Genomic DNA, 22,901 nt, shown 5'->3' on the forward strand with positions numbered 1-22,901 from the left:
CCAAAGCTCTGGGATTTCCCACCAGACCAAGCTCCTGCAGGGGAGAATTTCACACTTCCTCAGGGGACCACCTACTTATAGGAGGAATGAGTTACCAAAATGGAACAAAGGTGCTGTGGGCTGAAACTGAAGCCCAGAGCGTTCTGATCACTGCTGAATCCTCTTGGAGCCCTCTTGACGGGGTTCATGTTCCCCTCTCTCCACCCCAAATGATTGGCCTTGCACCTGGCACCGTCTGTAGAAGCTGCTGCTCCCCTAGGACACTGGCCATTTATGGCAGCAAGGAGCAAGTTCTTGCACTAGGCTTTGTCACCTATTTCATAGTGTAGGCCTGCATCTCCCTCCTGCAGTCCTGGCAGGTTCCCTGCATCCTGGGCTGCAGCTGACATTGCTGGTTCTCTTTTATATGCCTGGAGATCGGTACACGCCCATCTGCCTTGCTCCCACAAAAGGCTCCTGAGATCTGGTTATTATCAGCACTGTATCACACAGCAAGAAAACTGGGTCTCCCAGAAGTGACGGTGCTCTGGGCAAGGTAAATGAAGAGCCTGAATTCAAACCCAGGATCTGTTTTACTGTTTTTTGCAATAAAGGAGGGTTGCCTCCTGAACTTAGTGCTTTGCTTGCTTACTGCTGGGTGAGATGAAATTTGCTAACTTTAGTGTGTAAACTCTGCCTTTGCATTAATTCAAATTTTGGGTCCTTCTGCATTGGAACTGCAAACCGTATGTGCTAGTCTCAGAGGTAGAAGCTAGAGAGAGGCGGCTTGTTTCTGTACAAATACTATGTGTGAGGTTTTCTACCCTTTTCTGTTGCTTTGGGGGGTTTTCTCTTTTCTCTCTCTCTTTTCTTGTCTCTTTTCTCTCTCTTCCCTCCCCCATCCTCTCCTTCTTTCTTCGTTATTTAAGTCCCAGAGATTTTAGGGCCTCATGTATGCTAAGCAGATGCTCTACCTCTGAACTACATCCCCAGCCTACTTGTGTTTTTTTAATTCAAATAACTATCTTCTTGGTGTGGAAACTTTGAAGTCCTTGATAGAACTTCAAAATAATAAATAAGCAGGGTGGTTGTATGGTCTTGGATCTGCTTTAACATTTCAACCTTGGGCCCATTTCTCTAACCCTTAATTTTCTCGTCTCTAAAGTGGGTATATTACTTAGTATCTATTTCATGATACCTGGGAGAAAATGTAAGTAACAACAGGGCCAGCCACAAAGGGAAGCCACCATAAATGTTGTTTAGTATCTTTATCAAAGAGTTATGAGGATTAAATGCAATAAGGTATGTAGTGAAATTATCATGGTGTCTGTCACGACTTTCAATTTAAAGTAGGCCATTATATTTTTATTCTCAGGTAGACTGTGAAAGGAAGGACTCTGTAGGGGTCCACCTGGCCTGGTTTTTGAAGGTAGATTTCCTCAATAGCCTCAGCTGCAGTTAAATGAGAAGATGCTCCCAAGCAAGCCCTCTGGGGGAGAAATAGTTAACATACCTGTCTGGTGGGAAATGCAGGTAGCCAAACCTTCCCTTTCCCCTTCCCCAGGGGTTGTCCCTAAGCTTGCTCACTCATCCACACCAAAGGATCTTGTTCTGCTTGGGCCCTGGGATTTCACAGGAACAATTGCCTTGAACAATAGCCAGAAAACAAGTTCCACCAGTCTGGACCTTTTGCAACTGAATGCAGCTATCTAGCAGGGGGCACGGGGCCCTGTAAATGGGCTCTGCAGTGATTCCGGGGTAGAACTGGAAAATCGAGCAGGTAAGACCTGGCACAGCTGGTGGTGGCTCCCAAATGGAATTTAGTCACCTGGAGGGAAGTGGAAAGAGGGTGGTGGCGTCCAGACTGTTTCTGGAGGATAGTGCAGGCCTCCTGGGAAGCAGACAGTCTTTGGAGTCTGGGGGGGAGTTTGGGGAGGAGGGGATTCTTGCTTTGTTTCAGAACCATAGTTACAATATTCCCCTGCAGACAGCCTGAGGTTTTATTAGTGAGCAGAGAAGAACTAATACATATCTGCAGCCCGATTTCTTTTTATGGCGTCATTTATTTAGCATGTCTTAACCTTGAACAAACATCATTATCTCTCAGGGAGTTCATTTGGAAAACATTATGGCCCTCTCCCCTCCTGATCCTTCACTAACGCTCTTCTTTTGCCAAGAGCCAGCGCATGTAAATCCCAGTGGGAAAATCTGTGTAATCATCCTTTTAACCTTGGCATTCTATTTTACTTTTTTTTCTTCATGAGAGATGAAGTTGTAAATATAATATCAGATTAATTCAGGACCGTCATAGATTCCTGCTACTTCTAGCTACCTCCTCCCTCCGAGAGAGCTCAGTGTTTAACATTTGTCCAAGTTGGAGGTGCTTTCTCAGGGGTCCTGGTGAAGTCAGGTTTACCTTCTTGGGTCAGTGGAATGCTCGCTATCCACAGCAATGGGTCAAAGCAAGAAGTGTGTGAAGCTGGAATAATTTATGACTCTTTCACCTGCATTTTTCATAGCAGATAGCTTGAATTTGAGCTGTTAAAATTGTACTTTAAGCCCTGAATGGCATTTGAATTCCTGACACAGTGATGTCAGCAGCTCTTATGAGACTCTGAAACTGGATCTCCTGGTTTGATGGCCCCTTCCATTTTTGAATGGATTTTCCTGTGAATTTAGTGAACTCTTTTCCTTTCACATTTGTACTTCTCCAAACGGTGGTACACAAACTGTGGAGGCTTTGAGAGCCTCAATTCTGGTTAAAATGCTAAGTATTGGCTAAAATGGGGTCTCTTCTTGATACGCTTGGTTGCCGACTACGGGTGGAAGTTCTTTTGTAATTAGGCTGCCTTGCAGAGATTTTTGAAGCTGATTTATGTATACTATATCTATATGTATTTCTGATGAGCCAGAAATGTGTATGAGAAGGCATTATGCCCTGGTTTGACCCTAGCTCTCTGATAAACTCTGAGTCCTAAGCATCTGTTTCATCCAGGATAAGGTGGATGTGGAGTAATACATGTATTGTGCCTAATTCTGTGCAGTCACGGAACAGGTGCATCCTGCGATACTGTCAATGATGGCTATAAATGCTAGACAAGATCACATCCTATTTATGAATAAATGGTATGGTCTGATGCAGACTCTACTGTGAATTGGTTGTAATGACTCTATGCCAGGATTTGCAAACCCAAATTGCATGGCCTTGTAGGTAGCATATGTGAATGAAAAGGCTCAAGTGGAGATTGTGTCACATAGGAAAGCGTACTTCTGCCTGAAAAGGGTGCATACTTCTCAGGACTAGCTCATTGGCTCATGTCTATGAGATATTGGCACTTACTTCAAATGTTTAAAAACTGAGCTCTTAAAAATACTCACCCAAGGAGTAAACCAGTGACCCAAAGATTAGGAAACCAAGTTACCTGTTTGGCAGTGTTTGCTGTGTGAGAGAGGAGGCTTTAGTGGGGACCTCAGTGTGCTGCTTTGTCTTTGTTCCTACTATCCCCTGAGTTTACACTCACACAATGGAACATTTGGGTGGCTTAGTCTAGCTCCTTCCTTGGAAGAGGAGCCTAGGGCCTAGAGAGGACATGACTTGTCTGAACTTTAATGGGATAGGAAGCAGGGGTGAGTGAAGGCCTGGTGGGCCTGGGCTTTCAACACTGCTAGACTGTTTGCGTGTGCTGGGACTTGGCTGGTGACTGTAGGAGACCTTGGAGGCTACAGAATAGATATGCTGTCTGGAACCAGCATGATTTCTGCTTGGTGCCCTTTGCTCGTCTCCTTTTTTTCTTTTCATTTGTATCCAAGTATATTCTTGTCTGTCCATCCTCCCAGTTTGCAGTTGTAGTCAGGGACAACTGAATCATCATGAGACCACACTGCCTTGCAAGTACCTGGTCTTTAGAAGGGGCTGACTGATTGGATGAGATGAGTAAATGAAGTCAGGCCCCTGGCTTAGGGTGGAAAAATGTCGGGTTTGCAAAGTCTTGAAATTAAAAAAAAAAAAAAAAAACCCACTAAGTGTCTGATGGAATTCCTTCCATTCACCCATTGACAAAAATAGATGTTAGTTTTTAAGGCTGACCACTTATAACTCCAGTGAGGGCATTTTCTGATGTGTGCAGTGTTGGACAGTTCATTGAGAAAATGCACAAGGCTGTGCATGGCTCAGAAACTGCGTTCTTGTGTTGGTGAGTCATAGAGACACGCTTTTGCTATTTCTCTAGATGTCTCAGCCGAAGAATTGATCAGGCATATCTATGATAGGATGTCTTAATATTAAAAAAATAGAGAGAGAAAGAACCAAGTGAAAAGGAAAGAAAAGAAAGATGGGGAAACCAGCTGGACTTGATGTCATGTTTTAGCTTCTAGGAGGTTGCTACAAGGTGGTTCTGTTTATTTCAGGGGACCGTCTCCACTTCCCTTTCCCAAGCAATTTTGGCTCAGCTTTGAAAGCCTTGCAGTGTAGAGAGAAGGAAAAACTGGTGAGGGGAGGTGCTGTCTGGAGTTCATTTATTTACATGAATAACTGTTCATGTAAAAATCATTCATTCAAAAAACCAAAATCCGCTTTAATAAAAATGTTAATATTAGAAGAGTACCTTTGTGCCCCAAAGTAACTTCTTAGAGTAAATTCAGTTTGAATAGCCAGTATGCTGGAGTTTTAATGTTTAAACCTGGATTTTCTTACAAATCTTATCTATAAATCAAGTCTTTTTGTATAAATTAAGGTCATTTTCACATGCTGTTGATTAGTACCTTGTTAATTTAGGCTCAGCAGATCGATCAAGTTTACCTAAACAATTAGTACTATTTGCCAACTTGGATAATTAAAATTTCCTTAACCGTTTTAGGCTACATTCATAAATTTAACATTACCTGGTTCCTCTAAGCTCTTTAAATTTCTGGCAGGGCAGACTTATCAGCTGAGTAAGTAAAATCTTTCTGAGCACTTAGCTCTTATGAATCAAAGTTATAAATTATCTTAAATATTTCAATTCTGTTTTTTCTGGTCTTTTTGTTTTTTGGCAGCACTGTGGTTTGAACTCAGGGTCTCATGCTTGCAGGGGAGGCACTCTTACAACTTGAGCCACTCCACCAGCTATTTTTTTTTTTTTGGTGCCCCGCCCCCCAACACACACCCAATAGGTGTGTCTCCAAACTATTTTGCCTGAGGCTGATTTTGAACTGCAGTCCTCCTGATCTCTGCCTCCTGAGTAGCTGGGATTATAGGCATGAGTCATTGGCACCTGGCTTTTATTTCTAATCTTTTTGTTTGTTTGTCTTTGGTTTTGGGGACAGGGTTTCACCATGTTGCTCAGACTGGCTTGAAACTTGCTATGTAGTCCTGGCTGGCTTTGAACTCATTTGTGATCTTCCTGCCTCAGCCTCTTGAGTACTGAGATTGCAGTCATACTCATTCTTTTTGCAATCTTAATCCAATATTTGAATCTTTCATCTTAAAAATCTCAACACTCTTTTTTAAAAAAATGATATTTATAATATCCTCTAATATGCCACGTTGTAAATGCAGAAATTAATCCAATGATCACACAGCTATAATCATAACCTTAACATATTCCTATGTTCATTCATTTTATTATCGTTTATCTTTTTAAACCTTTCCCAAGCTTTAAAATCACACACTCCCAACTACAGGTAGTAGGTGGTCCTGAGGTGGATTTAGGACTATGACATGGTTTTTTCTCAGTCAGATTTAGGGCCAGGACCCAGGAATGTTCAAATCATATTCCAGAATGTTTGTTTCTGAGCCATGGTAGAATGCACTGGTTCTTTCTGCTGTGTCATTGGATCCCCAAGGCCTCTTCACTGGTTTTCTGTTCCATCACCACACAGTAAACACAGACTCTGGTTTTCTTTGAAATTTTAACATTAGTCACTATTTGTAACTTCTTTCAGCATCGATCACTCGATTTGGGTATATGGACTCTTGTACCTCATCCCAGGTTGTACCTAATTTCTTTTGCCACTTGACTGATTCAACTACTGTCCTTCAGGTTTAAGTTGAATTCTGCATGCTTTCCATATTTTTCATGTCTGACTCTCAGCCATGACAGTTGTGATCCTTGTTAGCAAGCAGGCATGTATCAAATAACAAAAACCTACACAAACTAATTTTGAACAAAAGAAGAGACTTTATCACTTCTCACATTCTCCCAAGGTGGTTTTGGTTTTGGGTATGGCTAGATGCAGGAGCTGCAGAGATGTCAAAGGGATACTTCCATTCCTCCCACCTTTCTTCCTGGCTCTGTGCTACCATCCTTCCAGGCGGTGGGAATCAGGTTGCCACTGGCAGTTCTGGGCTTCATGTGCATGCTTGTATTTTTCGTTCTTCTTAGCATCTCCACTGTGTTTCTGTAAATACAGGGAGTGTTACCTTAGGCAAAGGTACAGAGCTCAGTAGTGGACATCATAGATGTTCTGACGCTCATACACAGTGTGAATCTCTGAGAGGGATAGAGGGGCAGCAGCCCCCATGTTTCTTTGTTAGGACAATATTATTTTTACAGAGCAGCTCAAAGAACTAGATTTTCTTAGACTGCATCATGGAACTCACTGACTTAATCTTGGTAGCTCCTGACCATTTGTACCCTGAATTTTGGGCAAAGGACAATTGGGAACTAAGTGATTTTGCTATCCAGATAGATAGACTGGCCAGTGTCTAGAGATCCAGAGGTGAGGGAAATGTGGCTGATTTTCATATGCAGGCACAGCTTTGCTTTCTGGCACATAGACAGCTTTGGGCAATATAAAGGTCACTCTTGCTCGACATGGGGTTCCCTGTGTCACTGTCTTTCCCTCCTTCTGGCTGGCTCAGTTACAAGGACTTCCTGTATATCCAGGGTAAGCCTCCTAACACTCCGTGTACCTATGGGGGAGGGACCTGTGTGTGTCAAGTGCCACATGACCTTCTGGAATAGAATAATGTCATGGTGTGGAAAGGCCATGGGGAAGAGCGGGTACAATTTCAAAGCACAAAATCTGGGGCTTGGATTCATAGGCATCTGTTACTAACTTCCCGCCTTCCTCCCTACCAGCCACATTGCTCCTATCCCCTTTCTTCTTTGTCAGATTATAAGAAATTTTAGATACACTAAATTCCTAACCCAAAAGAGCAGATGCAATAAAAGATCCATGGGATTTTCTTTCAATCATGAGAGGAAATTTGAGTCCTTTTCCATTTGTGATGCGTGCTTCTCCCAACAGATCTTCATATGGTTGCCAGCCTTGGTAAAACCGAGGCACAGAAGTTGTGACCTGACAAAGAATTAAGTGGCAAGGGACCCGGGGGTGAGTTTGCCTCAGGAACTTGTCCTATCTCCTCTCCACATGTGAATTCAGTCAGGAATTCATGCTGTGCCTCTGGAGTTAGAGGGGACAGGACCCACAAAATAAGCTTACCTTTCTACAGCCTTGTCCTGACACTTCTCAGCCTCAGTTTGCTCATCACAGAGGAAATGGGACAATGGCCACTTATAGGAGTGAATGTGAGGATTGGTGAGAGAATGTGCAAGTGCCAAAAAGTTGCCCAGTGGCATGTGCTCAGTGAATGACCATTGTTGCTGTGAAAGGCAGAAGGATAAAGACTAGAGTGAGCACATGTTCTGAAATTAGACAATTTTTGCCTCTTCAAACCAATTCCAACATGGACCGAATGACATTGTTCTTCAGCCTTGATTTCTTCATTTGTAAAACAGGCTGGAAAACACCCAACTTGCAGATATGATAAGAGGATTGGAGAAAGATTTAATAGTATATTGAAAGCTCCTGGCATGATGCCTGATTTGTGGTAAACACTCAGTTGTCACCAGTAAGTGGGCTGCTACATATGTTTGCAAGGTAGAATGAACTTTTATACAAAGAATAATCCAAAAACTTGTCAGAGTGATTAAAAGCAGAGGCAGACGTGTGGAGCTAGACAGTTGCTCAAAGTAGGGGAGGACTTGGGTGGGCTGGAGTATTTGAAGAAGGCTTTAACAAGGAGAATCTGAAATGTGAGGGGGAAGGCTAGACAGATGCAGTAGAATGACATGAGTGAAGTTTGCTAAGTTCATGGGGCATATGACCCTTTGGACCCCTGTAAATTCATCCACAATAATTCCCCTTTGGAGCCCTCACTTCATGTTCCATCATCCCTATTGGAAATCACACTCACATGTTTCCCCTACTTTTGTGGGACCCAGGTTGGCTTAGAAGCCAAATGGAATGTTGAAGTAAATGGGGATGAAAGCAGGTTTTCAGTAAGCCTTTACTTCCTCCCTGATGGGCAGAACTCAGGATGTAGAAGCAGGTGCCTCACAAACTGATGGAATGAGTTAGAGCTTCTTTTGGGGGGAGTGTTTGTATGTAGAAGGTGCTCCTGACTTTGAAATCTCAGCCACCCAGCATTTCCCAGACTTCCTGCTGCCCCTTTGCGAAGCTGCCAGTAAGACTCATTCTGGAAGGCCAAGTGGAAGAATAATATGGTTAAGTCACTGCTTTGGCATCGGACCTGTTATTTCTACCTGTGTGGCCCTGAACCATGTCCCTGGCCTCACCAGCTTTGGCTTCCTCCTGGGGAAGTGAGCCATGTCATGTCTGGTTGGATGAAGGATTGACAGAGTAGAAAGCTGTCTGGTGTATGCAGTGTGGCTCTGGAGTCAGTTGGCTGAGTCCTGATCTGTTCCACCTCTTTCTAGCTGTCTGACCTTGTACACGGTGTCTCATCTTTCTAAGCCACTTGTTTCTCCACTTGTATAATAGAAAAACAATAAAACTTACCTGTTGTCACTAGATCAACTAGAACAGTGTCACATTGGTGTAGGAAGCTTACTCAATAGCATCCTCAACTTCTCCCATGAGTTTCATTCAGCAGATTTTTAGTGAGCACCTGCTGTATACCTGCCGCCCCCCAAATGATAAAATACAATAGAGTGGGGTGATAGAGTGCAATGGGGTGGTTGGGAAATAGGGGGTGGCCTTTGTAAGGAGATGACACTTCAGGTAAGAACTGAAAGATAGCACTCTGGTGGTTCATTCCACCAGCTATGTAAAATCCTAGCTACTTAGGAGGCAGAGATCAAGAAGATCACGGTTCGAAGCCAGCCAGGCAAATAGTTCACAAGACCCTATCTTAAAAAATACCCAACACAAAAAAGGGCTGGTGGAATGGCTCAACTGGTAGAGCGCCTGCCTAGCAAGTGTGAAGCTTATCCCAGTACCACCACAAAAACAAACAAACAAAAAAAAAAACTAAGGAGGCAGTGACAACCAAGCCAAAGCCTTGAAAATGAAAACAGTCTCCCCTTAGAAGGGGACAAAGGCCTTTGTGATCAGAGCCAGTGCTCAGATACAGAGGGCTGAGACAGGACTGATCTGAGACCAGATCAGAGGGCCTGAGGGCCATTTTAGGAGTTTGGAGGCAACTTGAGGTATTAACAGTGGCTCTGATTACATTAACAAAGGTCATTCAGGCTGCCATGGGGAGAATAGATTGTTCAGACCAGAAGCAGAACAGAGACCAGCTGGCCTGTTTGCAGTCACCTTGAATGGCAGGGTGACAAGGAGGTACAGAGAGCTACACACATTTGGATACATTTTGTGAAGAGAGGTGGTGGGACTAAATGTGGTGGTGGTATTGGGAGATGGGGAGACAATCAGAAGGAAAAAAGAATTAGGGATCATTGCTAATAGATTTGGCTTGAGCAGCTAGGGGAGGACCTTAATCAACTTGAGGCTTGGAAAATGAAGAACTCTAGATGTATTCTGGGATATTATTCAAGTTAGAACTATTAATAGAACAGGCAGGTTTCTGCTGACTTGTACTTTCCTTCCCTTGGCACTTTGTTCTGGGGTGGAGTCCAGAGAATTCACACAACAGCTCTTCTGCCCCTCTGACCCCAGGGGAGGGGCCCATGTTGGATCTTACCCTGTGTGCTTGCAGCTCTAGTTCCTAAACTCACTGCTCCTGCGCTGCCACTAGGCCTGGGGAGGAGCAATGCCTTTAATAAAGTTCCCAAGGTGAAGGGCACGATGGGGCAGGGCATGGATAGTGTCTGTAGCCTCCTTTGCTCCTGGAAGCACCCACTTTTTTGGGAAGGTACATATCAGCCTTCACCTAGGTGCCAACTTAAAAGAACAAGAATGGAAAATGCCCTTGGAAATGAGTCACATCCGAGGCAAAAGAGCTTTGTCTGAGACATTATGACACAGACTGGGCCTTTTCCGGGACAGTATGCATTTGTCTGCATTGTCAGCCTGAGCTGAGGGACGTGAGGTTTTGGTGCTCAGGATGTGTTTGTCTTGGCAGCTGGGATGATAGCAGCTCCGTCAGCAGTGGCATCAGTGACACCATAGACAACCTCAGTACGGATGACATCAACACCAGCTCCTCCATCAGCTCCTATGCCAACACACCTGCCTCTTCCCGAAAAAACCTGGATGTGCAGGTAAGGAACACAGGGCCCTTCCAGGCTCCTCCAGTGGCCCTGCAGCCCAGAGTCTTGGGCTTATGGGCCGAGAGGCCAGTTGGGGTAAGCAGAATCCTCAGGTTGGTGAGGTGAGATTCACCCTTCAGCTCCCTGAGCTCGCATTTCCTCAACTCTGGCGTCTACCTGTAAAGAAAGGGGGCCAGGCAGTGAGGCAGGGGAAATAGGGATAAGGAGGTCTCACCAGTCTCATCGTTGTGGACTTGGGAGGCACCGTTCCTCCCTGGGCCTCAGTTTTACAATCTGTTTATAAAAACAAACGGAATGATGTTGGGCTCAATTGGCAGATATGAGCCTAGATCGAGTCTCCTCTTTGCCACAGCGAGCCTCTGCTGTCCTTGGGCGAATGTCCGATCTCTCGAGAGTGAAGGGGTGCAAATAGAGATTGGGAACCACACACCATCCAGGCCTAAGGTTGGGAACTATCCATCTGTGCACCATCCATCCGTGTATCAAGATCCCGCAGATGATGCGTTTTGTTTGGCCTATAGTATTGCTCTTCTTTTAAGCAGGACCCCATGTCAATTGCATTACTTCACCTGAAAATGTGTTTCTGGTTTCTCTTTAAAAGTGAGACACTATTGCTCTATGTGGGAACGGTCAGCAGATGTCGAAGTGTCCTTTAGGCACATCCCTTATGCTCCTGTGTGTCACAGCAGCCGCCAACCAGCTGCACAACTTCAAAACACTTGTCTAACCCTGAAGCACTTGAGTTTTCAACCCCTACTTTAAACTCTCAGATTTTATGTTCCAAATACAACACTGTTTTCATGTGGGCCCATTCCTGAGTGGTGGACAGTGAATAAGGTTCCAGAAGACCATTTTACTGCTGGAAAAGTGCTATCCTTACAGCTCGTCCCCAGGTCAGGGCCAACCAACATGAGGACTGATCAACCGTGGTGGTGCTGGCATGGTGAACCTTTTCCATGATTTGTCCCTTCCTCTGGTGAACTCTGCTGTCTTGGGTGAACTAAAGTCTGACTGGGACAGGCTCCCTAAGCAACCTGGGGCACAGCAGAACATACACAGCCCCTCTGTTCGCTCACTCCATCCCACATTCTCTTCCTTTCTCTGCTACTTTTTACTATTGTTCAGATAGGGACTGTTTAGAAATCTTGTTTCAAAGTTGTCTCTTCTTTGAGGATAGTCTAGAGAAAGGCTGTATCAGTACTATGGGGGTGGGGGCACTGGAGATGCTGACTGCCTGATGAAGTGTATTAGGTGTTTTTGCCTGTGGGATTGCTTGTTACGTCTTGCATCCTCACCTTAGCCAGAATTTGCAATTTTCAAGGGAGGAGAGGGGGAGTGGTGGTTGTATTTTTTTAAAAGCGATACTACCCAATGACGATGAGGGAGCACAAAGTTTTGGGGGGTAAGTGCTCTGTATCCTGATCTGAGTGGCAGCCATGCAGGTATCTTATTTCATAAAACATTCAAGCTGTAGTATCACTATAACAATATTATACCTAAATATACAAGTTTATTTAAAAAACAAACTCTAAGCCACATTGCCTCAGAGTGATTACTGTTTAACCGGTGACCATCAGAAGTTATTTTAAAGGATATAGGATGTTTAGTATTCATTGGCTAGTTTTTCCCTATAAATCTACCTGAGTTTAAAATATTAAAATAAAAACTGCAGAGGTATAGGACTTGGGGTTGCAGAAATTCAGACTTTTACCAGCAGTGACTGAGATTTTTATTGCCATGATGTCTTTAAGTGGATTTTTAGTGACATTGCCTTTGTTCCTGTCCAGGGAGCATCTCAAAATATTTTGAATCAGCATAATTCGCAGCCTCCTGCCCCCTCCCGTTTCCTCCCCTCCCCTCCCCTCACACCACTGTGAGGAATGCTAAGGGCCATTACTCCTCTCTGAGTGGCATCCTGCAGCAGGGCAGTGTGCACTGCACCCTTCCTCAGAGCCACTCCTTCTGTGCTGCACTCTTTCAGGTTCCTGTCACATGCTGGTTTACCCTGGGCCAGTGGGCAGCACACAGTCCACCAGGCTGGACACAGAGAAGCAAAAAGTGACTCCATCTATCCATGGGGAAAGCCAGTTGAGGACAGGCTGCCTCCCTGGGTTTCACATCTGAGAAATAGGGAAGTTATTTTCGGGAAAACCTGATGAGCAGCCTCGTGTAGTGATGGAAAGAGCAGGAGGAGGTGAATAACAGAGAAGCTGTTGTTGGGAATGGAGGTTTCCTTTGTCTGTGGGGGACTCCATTTTTTCAGGGACACTGAGCAGTGCTGAGGGTGTCCCACAGGCATTATGTGAGCAGCTACTGGCACCAGGCCTCTGTGCTCACTGTTCTTCAGTGTGGTGGGCAGAGCCCTGTGCAGGAGGCCCCAGGAGAGCTGGTGGGTCCGATGTGTAGCCAACAGTGGCATCAGAGAGGAGGGTAACATTGAAATCAGGTGGTCTCAGGTTGAGTTCCTCACTCTGTGACACCCTTGGGTAAGGCAGTCAACCCCCCAGCCTCTGTCTCCTCATCCATAAAATAATAGCAATTAGACCTATCATGAAGGGTGCACATGAGACTGGATAGTTGCTCAGAAATTAATTCCACCCTCTTCTTCCCCCCGCCCCTTTCCCTCTTCCTCCCTCCCTTCTTCGTCTGGATTTCCTGTCTCTCTGCTTCCCTCTCGCATTCATGTCAGGGTCTAAAAAAGTTTGTGTTCTTAATGTAGTTCTAATTTCAGAGCAAGTCATTTTATACTTTGCAGTATTTTATTTGGGGAACAATGTGCTGGTGGCAGAGGACTTTTAACAGGCACACATTGGGCTCACATGTATTCATATATGCATTGTCATCCATGACCACTTAAGGTTTCCTCTCAGCTTTGTGGGAAGTACTGATACAGGTACTGAGGTGTGAAGAAGTACTTGTAAAGATTTCCTTCTTTTTGGCATACTGAGGTTTGAACTCAGGGCCTTGCATTTGGTATGCAGGTGCTCTACCACTTGAACATCGTCTCCCACCCCTTTTTGCTTTTAGTTACTTTAGTACAGTCTCACACTTTCTGCTGCGATTACAGGCCTGAGCCACCATGCCTAGCTTGTTCTTTGAGATGGATCTCACTAACTTTTTCTTTTTCTTTTTTCATTTTTGCTCCAGGGGCTGGCTTCAAAACACCATCCCCCTAGCTTTGCCTCCCAAGTAGCTGGGATTATCGGCATGAGACATCACTGGGCCCCTGTGAGATTTAAAAAAAAAAAAAAAAAAAAAATCAGGGGAAAAAAGATAATTTCTTTGTCAGTTTATTTTTGCTTCTCAAGGAATTAAAATCCTGATTTATTTGGTGAGATATTTTTTGTTCTGTGTGGCCCTGAATGACCCTCCAGTCTTCCACAGGCCCTCTGAATGTGAGGATAAATTTTGCTAGGGGCAAGAGGACTGTCTCTTCTGCCCACCTGCTAGGAGCTATTAATTCTGATTTTGGGCAAGTTACCATTCCTTTTCAAACTTGTGTTTTCACTTGAGGTCTGTAAAATATGTATAATAACAGTAGCCTGCAGGTAAAGAGGAAACAAGTGACAGATGCTGCTGCTGCTGCTGGCAGTAATTATTTCAAACTTTGGCCACAGGGCTGGGGGCATGACTTAAGCAGTACAACATTTGCCTAGCAATCTTAAGGCCTGAGTTCAATCCCTACTACCACTAAAAAATAAAACAAAAAGTCTTCAGCCAGTTTACCATGTAGATCTGCAGGTGAGGAAATGTCCCTGATGTCTGGTGGCTTGTGGCCCAGAAACAGGGAGACAAGTTTCCTGTTCATCCTAATGCAAGACACAGTGGGACAGATGCTAAAGATGGACACAGAGCACTGGGGATTTTCACAGGGGAGTGAGTTTGGTGGTGAAAAGAGCTGCTGTATGTGGTATCTCTCCACCTTTAGCTCGTTAGGTTTACCTTCAGCTCTCTGAGAGACCTGTTTAGTAGCAACCCTGTTTTGTACACAATGGCAGAGAAAGGAAGGGACTTCCTCCAGTAAGTGGCACCACTGGTACCAGAACTCAAGTCTGTCAGACTCCAAAGCCATTGATTGCTCTGCCCCCACATCATGCTAGGCCTCCCACTCCTTCGGTCTCTCCTTGGGTCCACCATATGCTCTTGGTAAACTGGCCTCTTCTCTGAGGTTCTTCTGGCTCATGCCTCACCTTCCCACTTAGCTATTGGATGATTAAGGAGATTTCCAAATAGAGGCAGTAAGAAAATCCTTCAGAAGGAAGTGTCTTGGAGGGGGAGCAGCCAGCACAGGCATCCTGGGGACAGGAGACTAGAACTCTCTACCCCTGTATAGTTGGCCTCTTGCAAGCTCTGGGAACAGAGAAGCTGGGACTTACTCATTTTTGACTCCCAAGAAATGCCACTACAGGTTTGGCACATAGCTCAGGAAGGATTTGTTAAGGGGTGTGAATGTCCGAGCGCAAATGCCTAGCTGTTGAGTAAAGCTGGGAAAGCTATTGCCCGAGACCAAGTTAAGGTGGGATGTGGTGGTTGGAGGACCGTTCTTCTGAGGGGGAGAGAGTCAAGCCATGGTTCTGGGTCAGGGCTGTGCACGCTCTGTCACTGGTGGGCCATAGCATTTCTAGGGCTGGTCTTGAGGCACAGACCCCCAGCCTGCCAGTATGAAAGGTGCAGGTATTTTTATTAGGTACTATGGGGTATGGAGAAATTCTCATTTCCTTGATCCTTACAATCAAGGAAAGCAGTGTGGTTAAAACGTGTGCTTGGCAATTAGACAACCTAGAATCCCTACATGTCTGCTTCCTCACTGTGTGATTTGGGCAGTTTTCTTTTCCACTCTGTGCCTCAGTTTTCTCATGTATAATTGAGAATGTTAATACTTCCCTATTAGGGTTTTTTGTTGTTGTTGTTTATTTGCTTTTTGGTGGTAGTGGGTTTGAATTCAGGGTCTTGTGCTTGCTAGGCAGGTATTCTCACTTGAGCCACCTCCCCTCAAGCCCTAAATATGTTTTCAGTACATCTTAAACTTATTAGAATATGCTAGAATGCACTTAAATATAAGCTTCAGGAGGTTAAGGATTTAAATTTGTTCATTGCAGTATTCCCAGTGCAAATAAGCTTACCCAGCACATAGTGGCACCCAGGAAACGCTTCCACAGCCTCAGGGCCTTTGCACTTGCATGCTGCCTGGAATACTGCTCTTCCTAAGCTCTGCTGTCACGAAGTTTCTTCTCAAGCTTTTGGGTTCTTCTGCCAAAAGTTCCTAACTGACCACCACTTTCTACCCCCATCATCACAGTCTAGATAGTTCATTGTTTCTACTTTTCTCCCAGATGCCTTACCTTTTCCATAATTCATGCTTACACATTTACTTGTGCTTGTTTATTGAATCTCTGCCTCCCTCACTGATTGTAAACTTCATAATTGGCAGGAATCAGTCTTACCCAAAGATTCTCAGTCCCCCCTTGGTGTCTGTTTAGCAGCAGGCATTGAGTCCATTCTTGTTGAATGAATGTACCAGAAATATTTAGGAGCAAGAGAACCTGGGCAGAGGAAGTTGAGACAGTTTTACTCACCTGTAAAACTGAAATGAAGATGATACTGTTTAACCCCTTAGCCTTCTTGGCCAGATGGCAGCTGGGATCTGATGAAATCATTTTGTTAAAGTGTGTTCTAGCCTGGCTGGCAGGTATTTATCACATTCATCTACTCATCAAACTTTGGCTGAGCTCCTACTCTGTGCCTGGATATGGGGCCCCTCAACTCTTTGTCCCCTGCACTGCTAAGTGATGGACTTCCACAAGCAGGGGGTGTATTTTAGTGCTTCGTCTTCACAGCCTATCTGTGGTGTTGAAGAAGTACCAGCACCCATAAGGTGGCTGTAGTGAATAGGTGGAATTCATAAGGGGAGGAATGGTTGATGGAAAGAGAGAGAGAGAAACTTGGGCTGCTTGTCTTATTTAGCTTCTGTTCCATTTAGTTGTTGGATCCAACAGAGAAAGATTTTGTACTGCTCCTGCATGGCACATGTTAAGCCAGGTCCTTGCCAAGGGTTCACTTTAAGTTGCTGAGGGTGCCACTCTTGTTAGTTAAGTATGGGACTCAGACTCAGTGTAGCCAGTCTGACCCCCCCTTCCCATTCATGATGCTGCTTTTCCCTCCGGGGAATCTTCCTGCTCTCTTCAACCCAGGGGGGCCAAGGCATTCTGGCTCCCTCTTGGATTTTAGTGCAGCAAATCATTAACATCATCCCTCTGTCCCCTTCTGGGTTCTATGGCCAGCAGGTCAGGGCTCCTCCAAAGAAAGCCAGCTAATTATATCCCTGTCTGAATAAAACCACACAAGGGGAGCAAAGCAGTGGCATTTAAATGAAGCTGGGGTTGGAGCGGAACCACTGCCAGCTGAGGATTTGTTTCTTCTCAGCCGGGGCTCCCCCGCTGATTCCAGTAGAACTAGCAGCCACCCTCGCTTGCAGCTCCCACATTCAGTGTGCTCACTGTGGCGCTGCCAGTGGAGTGCGAGGAAGGCAGCAGAACAAAGGGAAGCGGAGGAGAGGCTGGATGCTTGTTAGAGATCCAGTGCTGGGGCTGGAGGCTTGTCTCCAAGTGTCAGAGGTGGTGGCTCTGTTAGGCTGTCCTGCCTAGGGATCCTTCTCTCCTTTTCTCCTGCCCCCGTTACTCCTCCCTCACCTCCTTCTAAGAGTCCATTTATATTATTGGGACCCCTCCCCCCAAAAAATTAGGCTTTCTAACAAGATAACCCAAATAAGTCCAAACTTTTTGAAAGTACTTATCTAGTATTTTTCCCTTAACTAGATTAGTGTATTGGCAATTTTTTTTTGCTTTTGGAGTGAGGGGCTCCCTTGCCTGGGATTTGGGGAGCACTAATTCTGGAAGTCTGTCCACAGACAGATGCCGAGAAACACTCACAGGTGGAAAGGAATTCCCTGTGGTCTGGTGATGACATCAAGAGATCAGATGGAGGGTCAGACAGCGGCATAAAGATGGAGCCCGGATCCAAGTGGAGGCGGAATCCTTCTGACGTGTCTGATGAGTCTGACAAAAGCACATCGGGCAAGAAGAATCCTGTCATCTCCCAGACAGGCTCGTGGCGGCGAGGCATGACAGCCCAGGTGGGCATCACAATGCCAAGGACAAAGCCATCTGCTCCGGCAGGCACACTGAAGACCCCAGGAACTGGTGAGTAAGAAGCCAGCGCTATTTTGGATCTGCAGTCGTCAGTTTACTCATTTATTTATTTGTTTTATTCATATGTGCATACAATTTTTGGGTCATTTCTCCCCGCTTCATCAGTTTAAAAGTTGTGACCATAGTAGCTCCAGCAAGGACTTGACATTGCAGGTTACCTCTTTAGGTTTATTCTCTGCTAACAACCAGCTTTCTTAAAGGTTCATGTGAGCCCCATGGAGACATGCTGGTTGGATTAACTATATATTGAATGTGACTACTCAAACTGTTCAAGGGTAGCATGGTGAGTTGTGTTGTGCATGATTTAGTGATGTGGGCAAACAGGGCAGAAGTTTAGTCCTGGAAATGTCATGGCCAGAGGGCGAAAGGTCAGTAAAAGGCAGATCTCTTTTGCACCCTTCCCCCAGCATATTGGTGATTGTCTTTGCTTTATCCTGGGTCAATTTAGAATGCTTCGAAAATGAGTAAAATCATCGACACCTCCTAAAAGGCTTACAGTGACATTAGAAGACTAAATTATCTTTCTCAAAAGCTCTCTCCTCATTCTCCCCAGGGTAAACATTCTTCAGAGGAGGGGAGCTTTTTAAACAGACTGGCTGGAGGGGCCTAACCTTGCTGATTTCTCCCTCTCTTAGGAAAAACAGATGATGCCAAGGTGTCTGAGAAGGGAAGGCTTTCACCCAAAGCCTCCCAGGTGAAGCGCTCCCCATCAGATGCGGGCCGCAGCAGTGGTGATGAGTCCAAAAAGCCCCTGCCCAGCAGCTCCAGAATGCCCACTGCCAATGCCAACAACTTTGGGTTCAAGAAGCAGAGTGGCTCAGCTGCCGGGTTGGCCATGATCACAGCCAGTGGGGCCACTGTCACCAGCAGATCAGCCACACTGGGCAAAATCCCAAAGTCATCAGCTCTTGCTGGCCGGTCAACAGGCCGGAAGACAAGCATGGATGGAGCTCAGAACCAGGACGATGGGTATCTGTCTCTCAGCTCCCGGACTAATTTACAGTACCGGAGTTTGCCAAGGCCCAGTAAGTCCAACAGCCGGAATGGGGCTGGTAACAGGTCTAGCACCAGCAGCATAGATTCCAACATCAGCAGCAAGTCAGCGGGCCTGCCAGTGCCCAAGCTGAGGGAGCCTTCCAGAACAGCCCTAGGTAGCTCTTTGCCAGGGCTGGTCAACCAGACAGATAAGGAAAAAGGCATCTCGTCAGACAATGAGAGTGTCGCTTCCTGTAACTCAGTGAAAGTGAACCCAGCCACCCAACCTGGGTCCACCTCAGCTCAGGCCACGCTCCAGCCAGGAGCCAAGTACCCGGATGTGGCCTCTCCCACGCTCCGCAGGTAAGTAGGCAAACACGTGGAATGCAGCAGGGTTGGAGCTCGTGGAATGGTACCCTGAATCACAAATTTCCTGGTCCTTAGTTAAAGCAACCTCTGTTGTTCCTTCATATCAATTCTAGGGTAAAAGCTGCTTAGTCAGCTCTTGCCATCAAGTTCGTAGTTGATGGGTTATTTTTCTCGTGTTGAGATGAAAAGCACAAACCTCTGGAATTAGTCATCCTTTGTTCAAATCCTAAGTCCATTTTAATTAGCCACCATGTCACTGTTCTTAATTTTGCCTCAGTTTCCTCATCTATAAAATGGGAATGATACACTTTTCTCAGGATTCTTGTAAAAATTCATGTACTTAATGAAAGCTGTGATCCAAGATGAAGTCTTTCTTTTTTTTTTTTTTACTTTTATTCATATGTGCATACAATGTTTGGGTCATTTCTCCCCCCTTCCTCCGCCTCTTCCCTTCCCCCCCCCCCCCCCGTACCCCCTTCAAGATGAAGTCTTGATACACTCTTAGACCAGGATAAATAGCTCAAAGGAAGCAGATTTATTTATTTTTTTTCTTTTCTTGATTAGCTCTATGGCTGAGCTTCCTCATGACGGGCACTAATCTGAATATCCTCACATTCTTTTTTATGCTACATGCATGACTCCAGTTTAGTCTCTAATATTTACAAATTTTTCCTAATTGTCTTAAAGCAGAACAACTATTTTTTTTTTTCCCATTTATTCACACGTGCATATATTGTTTGGGCCATTTCTTCCCCCTGCCCACCGCCCCCTCCCTCTCTCCCAGAACTACTTCTAAAAAGGAGAAATCGTTTACTTATTACCTTAAAAAGGCATAATTTCCCCACATTTCTGCACTTAGTGGCATTCCTCAATATGGAAATACTGGCTTTTAACAGTTAAGTTTTTCCTGCTCACATTATCTCATTTTCTCCTGGGCCATCCTGAAGCTGCAACTGTGTAGGTTAGAGCACATCATGCCTTTCCAGGACATTTCTTGCTGAAAGAATAGGTGCTAATGCCAGTGGCTAACGCCTGTAATCCTATCTACTTGGGAAGCTGAGATCAGGAGGATTTCAGTTCGAGGCCAGCCCTGGCAAATACATCATAAGAACCCCTCTCCAAAATAACCAGAGCAAAATGGACTGGAGGTGTGGCTCAAGCTGTAGAGCGCCTGCTTTGTAAGTGAGAAGCCTTAAGTTCAAACCCCAATCCCACCAAAAAAAACAAAAAACCAGTAGGTCCCCAGGAAACTTAAGGAGTGAAGAAAAAAAAAATTAGATGCACATGTTTGAGGATGAACAGGAATGTTTGAAAAGACTTCAGAAGAAGCATTCCACATGAATAGTAGGAAGAATGGAGCCAGCCGTCCAGTGTTCTTTGTCTAGACTTGATTATTAGAATTTCAGTAATGATGATTTTTTTCAGGGGGAAGGTCCTATTGGGCTGCTCTTTGTTGTTTTAACAGATTGCCTTGTAAATGAAATTTTTCTCTGCTTCTCGCTTCAAGTATTGTATGTAATATTCACTCTTTGGTGTTATAGATTTCCTTTGGTGACTACAAAGGCATTTTACTAGCCCCTCAGGCTAGTAATAGAATACATGAAAATGCATGTAGCTCCTTTCACTCTGCATCCGAGTACCTTTCGGCCCATTCCTGGTAAATCTCACATTTCCTATATTGTTAAGGTGTTCTTAATTCTCTTGCCGTGCTTCTCCATACTCTCTTCCAAGGATTTGAAGCACTCACAGACAGAAGATTAAACTTCTTCTATATAGTTATATACAGCAGGATAAGGAGCAAGTGCATGAAAGTCAGAAAAAAGATGGATCAGATTTTGGTTTTTTAACAATTAAAATAGCTTGATAGTGGAACAAGTTACCTTATCCACCCCCCTGCCCATTTTTATTTATTTTTTCTTTTCAAGTTACCTTTTAGCAGTGAGGTCCCTGTCACTGGAAGTATGTAAACTTCCAAGCCAAGATTCTACAGTAAGATATTTCATTCCCTTGTTATCACCAAGGGAAGAGTATTTCTCTTCTGCTTTCAGAGGATTGATTGATTAATTGTATAGTTGGTTGTGTTTGAAATAACTGAGATTTATAGGACTGTTCGGAGATGACAGAGATCAAACTGAACATCACTTCAGGTAGCTGGATGAAATGCAACCTACCAGTCACAATATGCAGTAGTCTTAGCACCTTTCAGACATGCTTATTCTATCTTCCACTTACGGTGGGTAAAACAGAGCCTTTGCCTTGCTAGAAAGTGGCCCACCCTCTGACTTCTGAAGTTCCACCATTCCACCAGGGAACTCCCTGCCAGTGGAAAGGGGGTTAGGAGGTGTTGTACATTCCCTGTATTAACGGCACATTTTTGGTTATGATCAAAGGAAAAATGGCATTTCTGTGTCTGTTTTAGAGACACAGTTTGTACCCAGTGTGCTATCTAATGTCTTGTGATCCCAGCAAGCTTTCTTTGTATGTCATTGGAAAAAAAAAAAAAAGCTCTCTAGATATACTTTTCAGGTTGGCCTTTCCATTGAGAATAAATCTGTGAAGATACTTCTCAAACGCCCCCTCCAGATCTAGAATAATGGTCTTGATTCCTTGTGTGTGTTTAGAAGTCAAAGAAATCAAGTCCCTTGGAGCTGAACTTTTGTAAACCTACTGCCAGGTGTTGTAGATTGAAGATGACTTAGAATCACTTTTCCTTTTTCTCCTCCTGGGCCAGGGCGATTTCTGGTTAGTCTATTTATAGAAAGAAAAGGAACCAAGATCTTTAACCAGTGTAGATAGGCCTGTAGAAAACTGTTTCCATCACCCTTGGCTCAGAGGGAGCCAGGGTCTCAGCTGCAGCCTAGAACTTGAAGGAGGCACCTATGATGTACAAGTGTCCAGGCCCACTTTATGGTCAGGCTTTCCCAGTGGAGCTAGCCATTTCAGCAGGAAAGACTGCCTCCCTCTCCAGGGAATCTTACTGCCTCCTGTGCCCCAGCCTTTTTCAGTGGCTCAGCATTCCCTGGCACTGAGTTTCATCCCACACAACCCTTTGTCTCTTCACAGACTCTTTGGTGGAAAGCCTACCAAGCAAGTGCCCATCGCCACAGCCGAAAACATGAAAAATTCAGTGGTCATCTCCAACCCTCATGCCACCATGACCCAGCAAGGTAACTTAGAGTCCCCCTCGGGCAGTGGCGTCCTGAGCAGTGGCAGCAGCAGTCCTCTCTACAGTAAGAATATGGACCTCAACCAGTCTCCTCTAGCCTCCAGCCCCAGCTCAGCCCATTCGGGCCCTTCCAACAGTCTTACCTGGGGCACCACTGCCAGCAGCTCGTCAGCAGTGAGCAGGGACGGCTTGGGATTCCAGTCTGTTAGCAGCCTGCACACCAGCTGTGAGTCCATTGACATCTCCCTCGGGAGTGGAGGGGGCCTGAGTCACAATTCCTCCACTGGCCTGATCACCTCCTCCAAGGAAGACTCCCTGACGCCCTTTGTCCGAACCAACAGTGTGAAGACCACACTGTCGGAAAGGTTGGTGCTGTGCCCCTGGCTGCCTTTATCTCTCAGGAAGATACCCTTTCTGTAGTACAGAGATTAGGTTAGAAGCCCAGATGTTAATTAGCCTTTGCCTAAGACAGTTCACTTGTTCTAAATTATTGCTCTTTCATGGGGACAACAGTTTGGAATGGAATGTAGTTGGCTGTTACCTCTTCCTGTTACTTCTTTTCTCTGTGGTTATTCTTATAGCTACTGGAAGTCTCTTGGAGTCAGATCTGTACTACCATTTGAAATGCATTCAGCCTTTGAAATCTTTCTATTTTATTCTGTTTATTCATCAGACATGTCTTTCCCCTCTCCTTGTAATTGCATAAGGAGAGTAGGTGATCCTGTACAGCCGAGGAGTGTATGG

The 22,901-nt window shown here is 45.0% G+C and overlaps 1 protein-coding gene across 10 annotated transcripts in view; it reads left to right on the forward strand.

The window, feature by feature from the left end:
* Nav2 (neuron navigator 2) overlaps positions 1-22,901 on the forward strand; it is a 686,981-nt gene that overhangs the window by 601,039 nt on the left and 63,041 nt on the right. For all 10 annotated transcript variants that reach the window (XM_074042824.1, XM_074042825.1, XM_020171284.2 and 7 more), the window contains 4 exons: positions 10,292-10,430; positions 17,347-17,638; positions 18,283-18,985; positions 22,055-22,522. In XM_074042824.1, coding sequence (XP_073898925.1) covers positions 10,292-10,430; positions 17,347-17,638; positions 18,283-18,985; positions 22,055-22,522 — 1,602 coding nt within the window. The remainder of the gene's footprint in view (positions 1-10,291; positions 10,431-17,346; positions 17,639-18,282; positions 18,986-22,054; positions 22,523-22,901) is intronic.

This window comes from Castor canadensis, chromosome 1 (assembly GCF_047511655.1).
Source record: "Castor canadensis chromosome 1, mCasCan1.hap1v2, whole genome shotgun sequence".
NCBI lineage: Eukaryota > Metazoa > Chordata > Mammalia > Rodentia > Castoridae > Castor > Castor canadensis.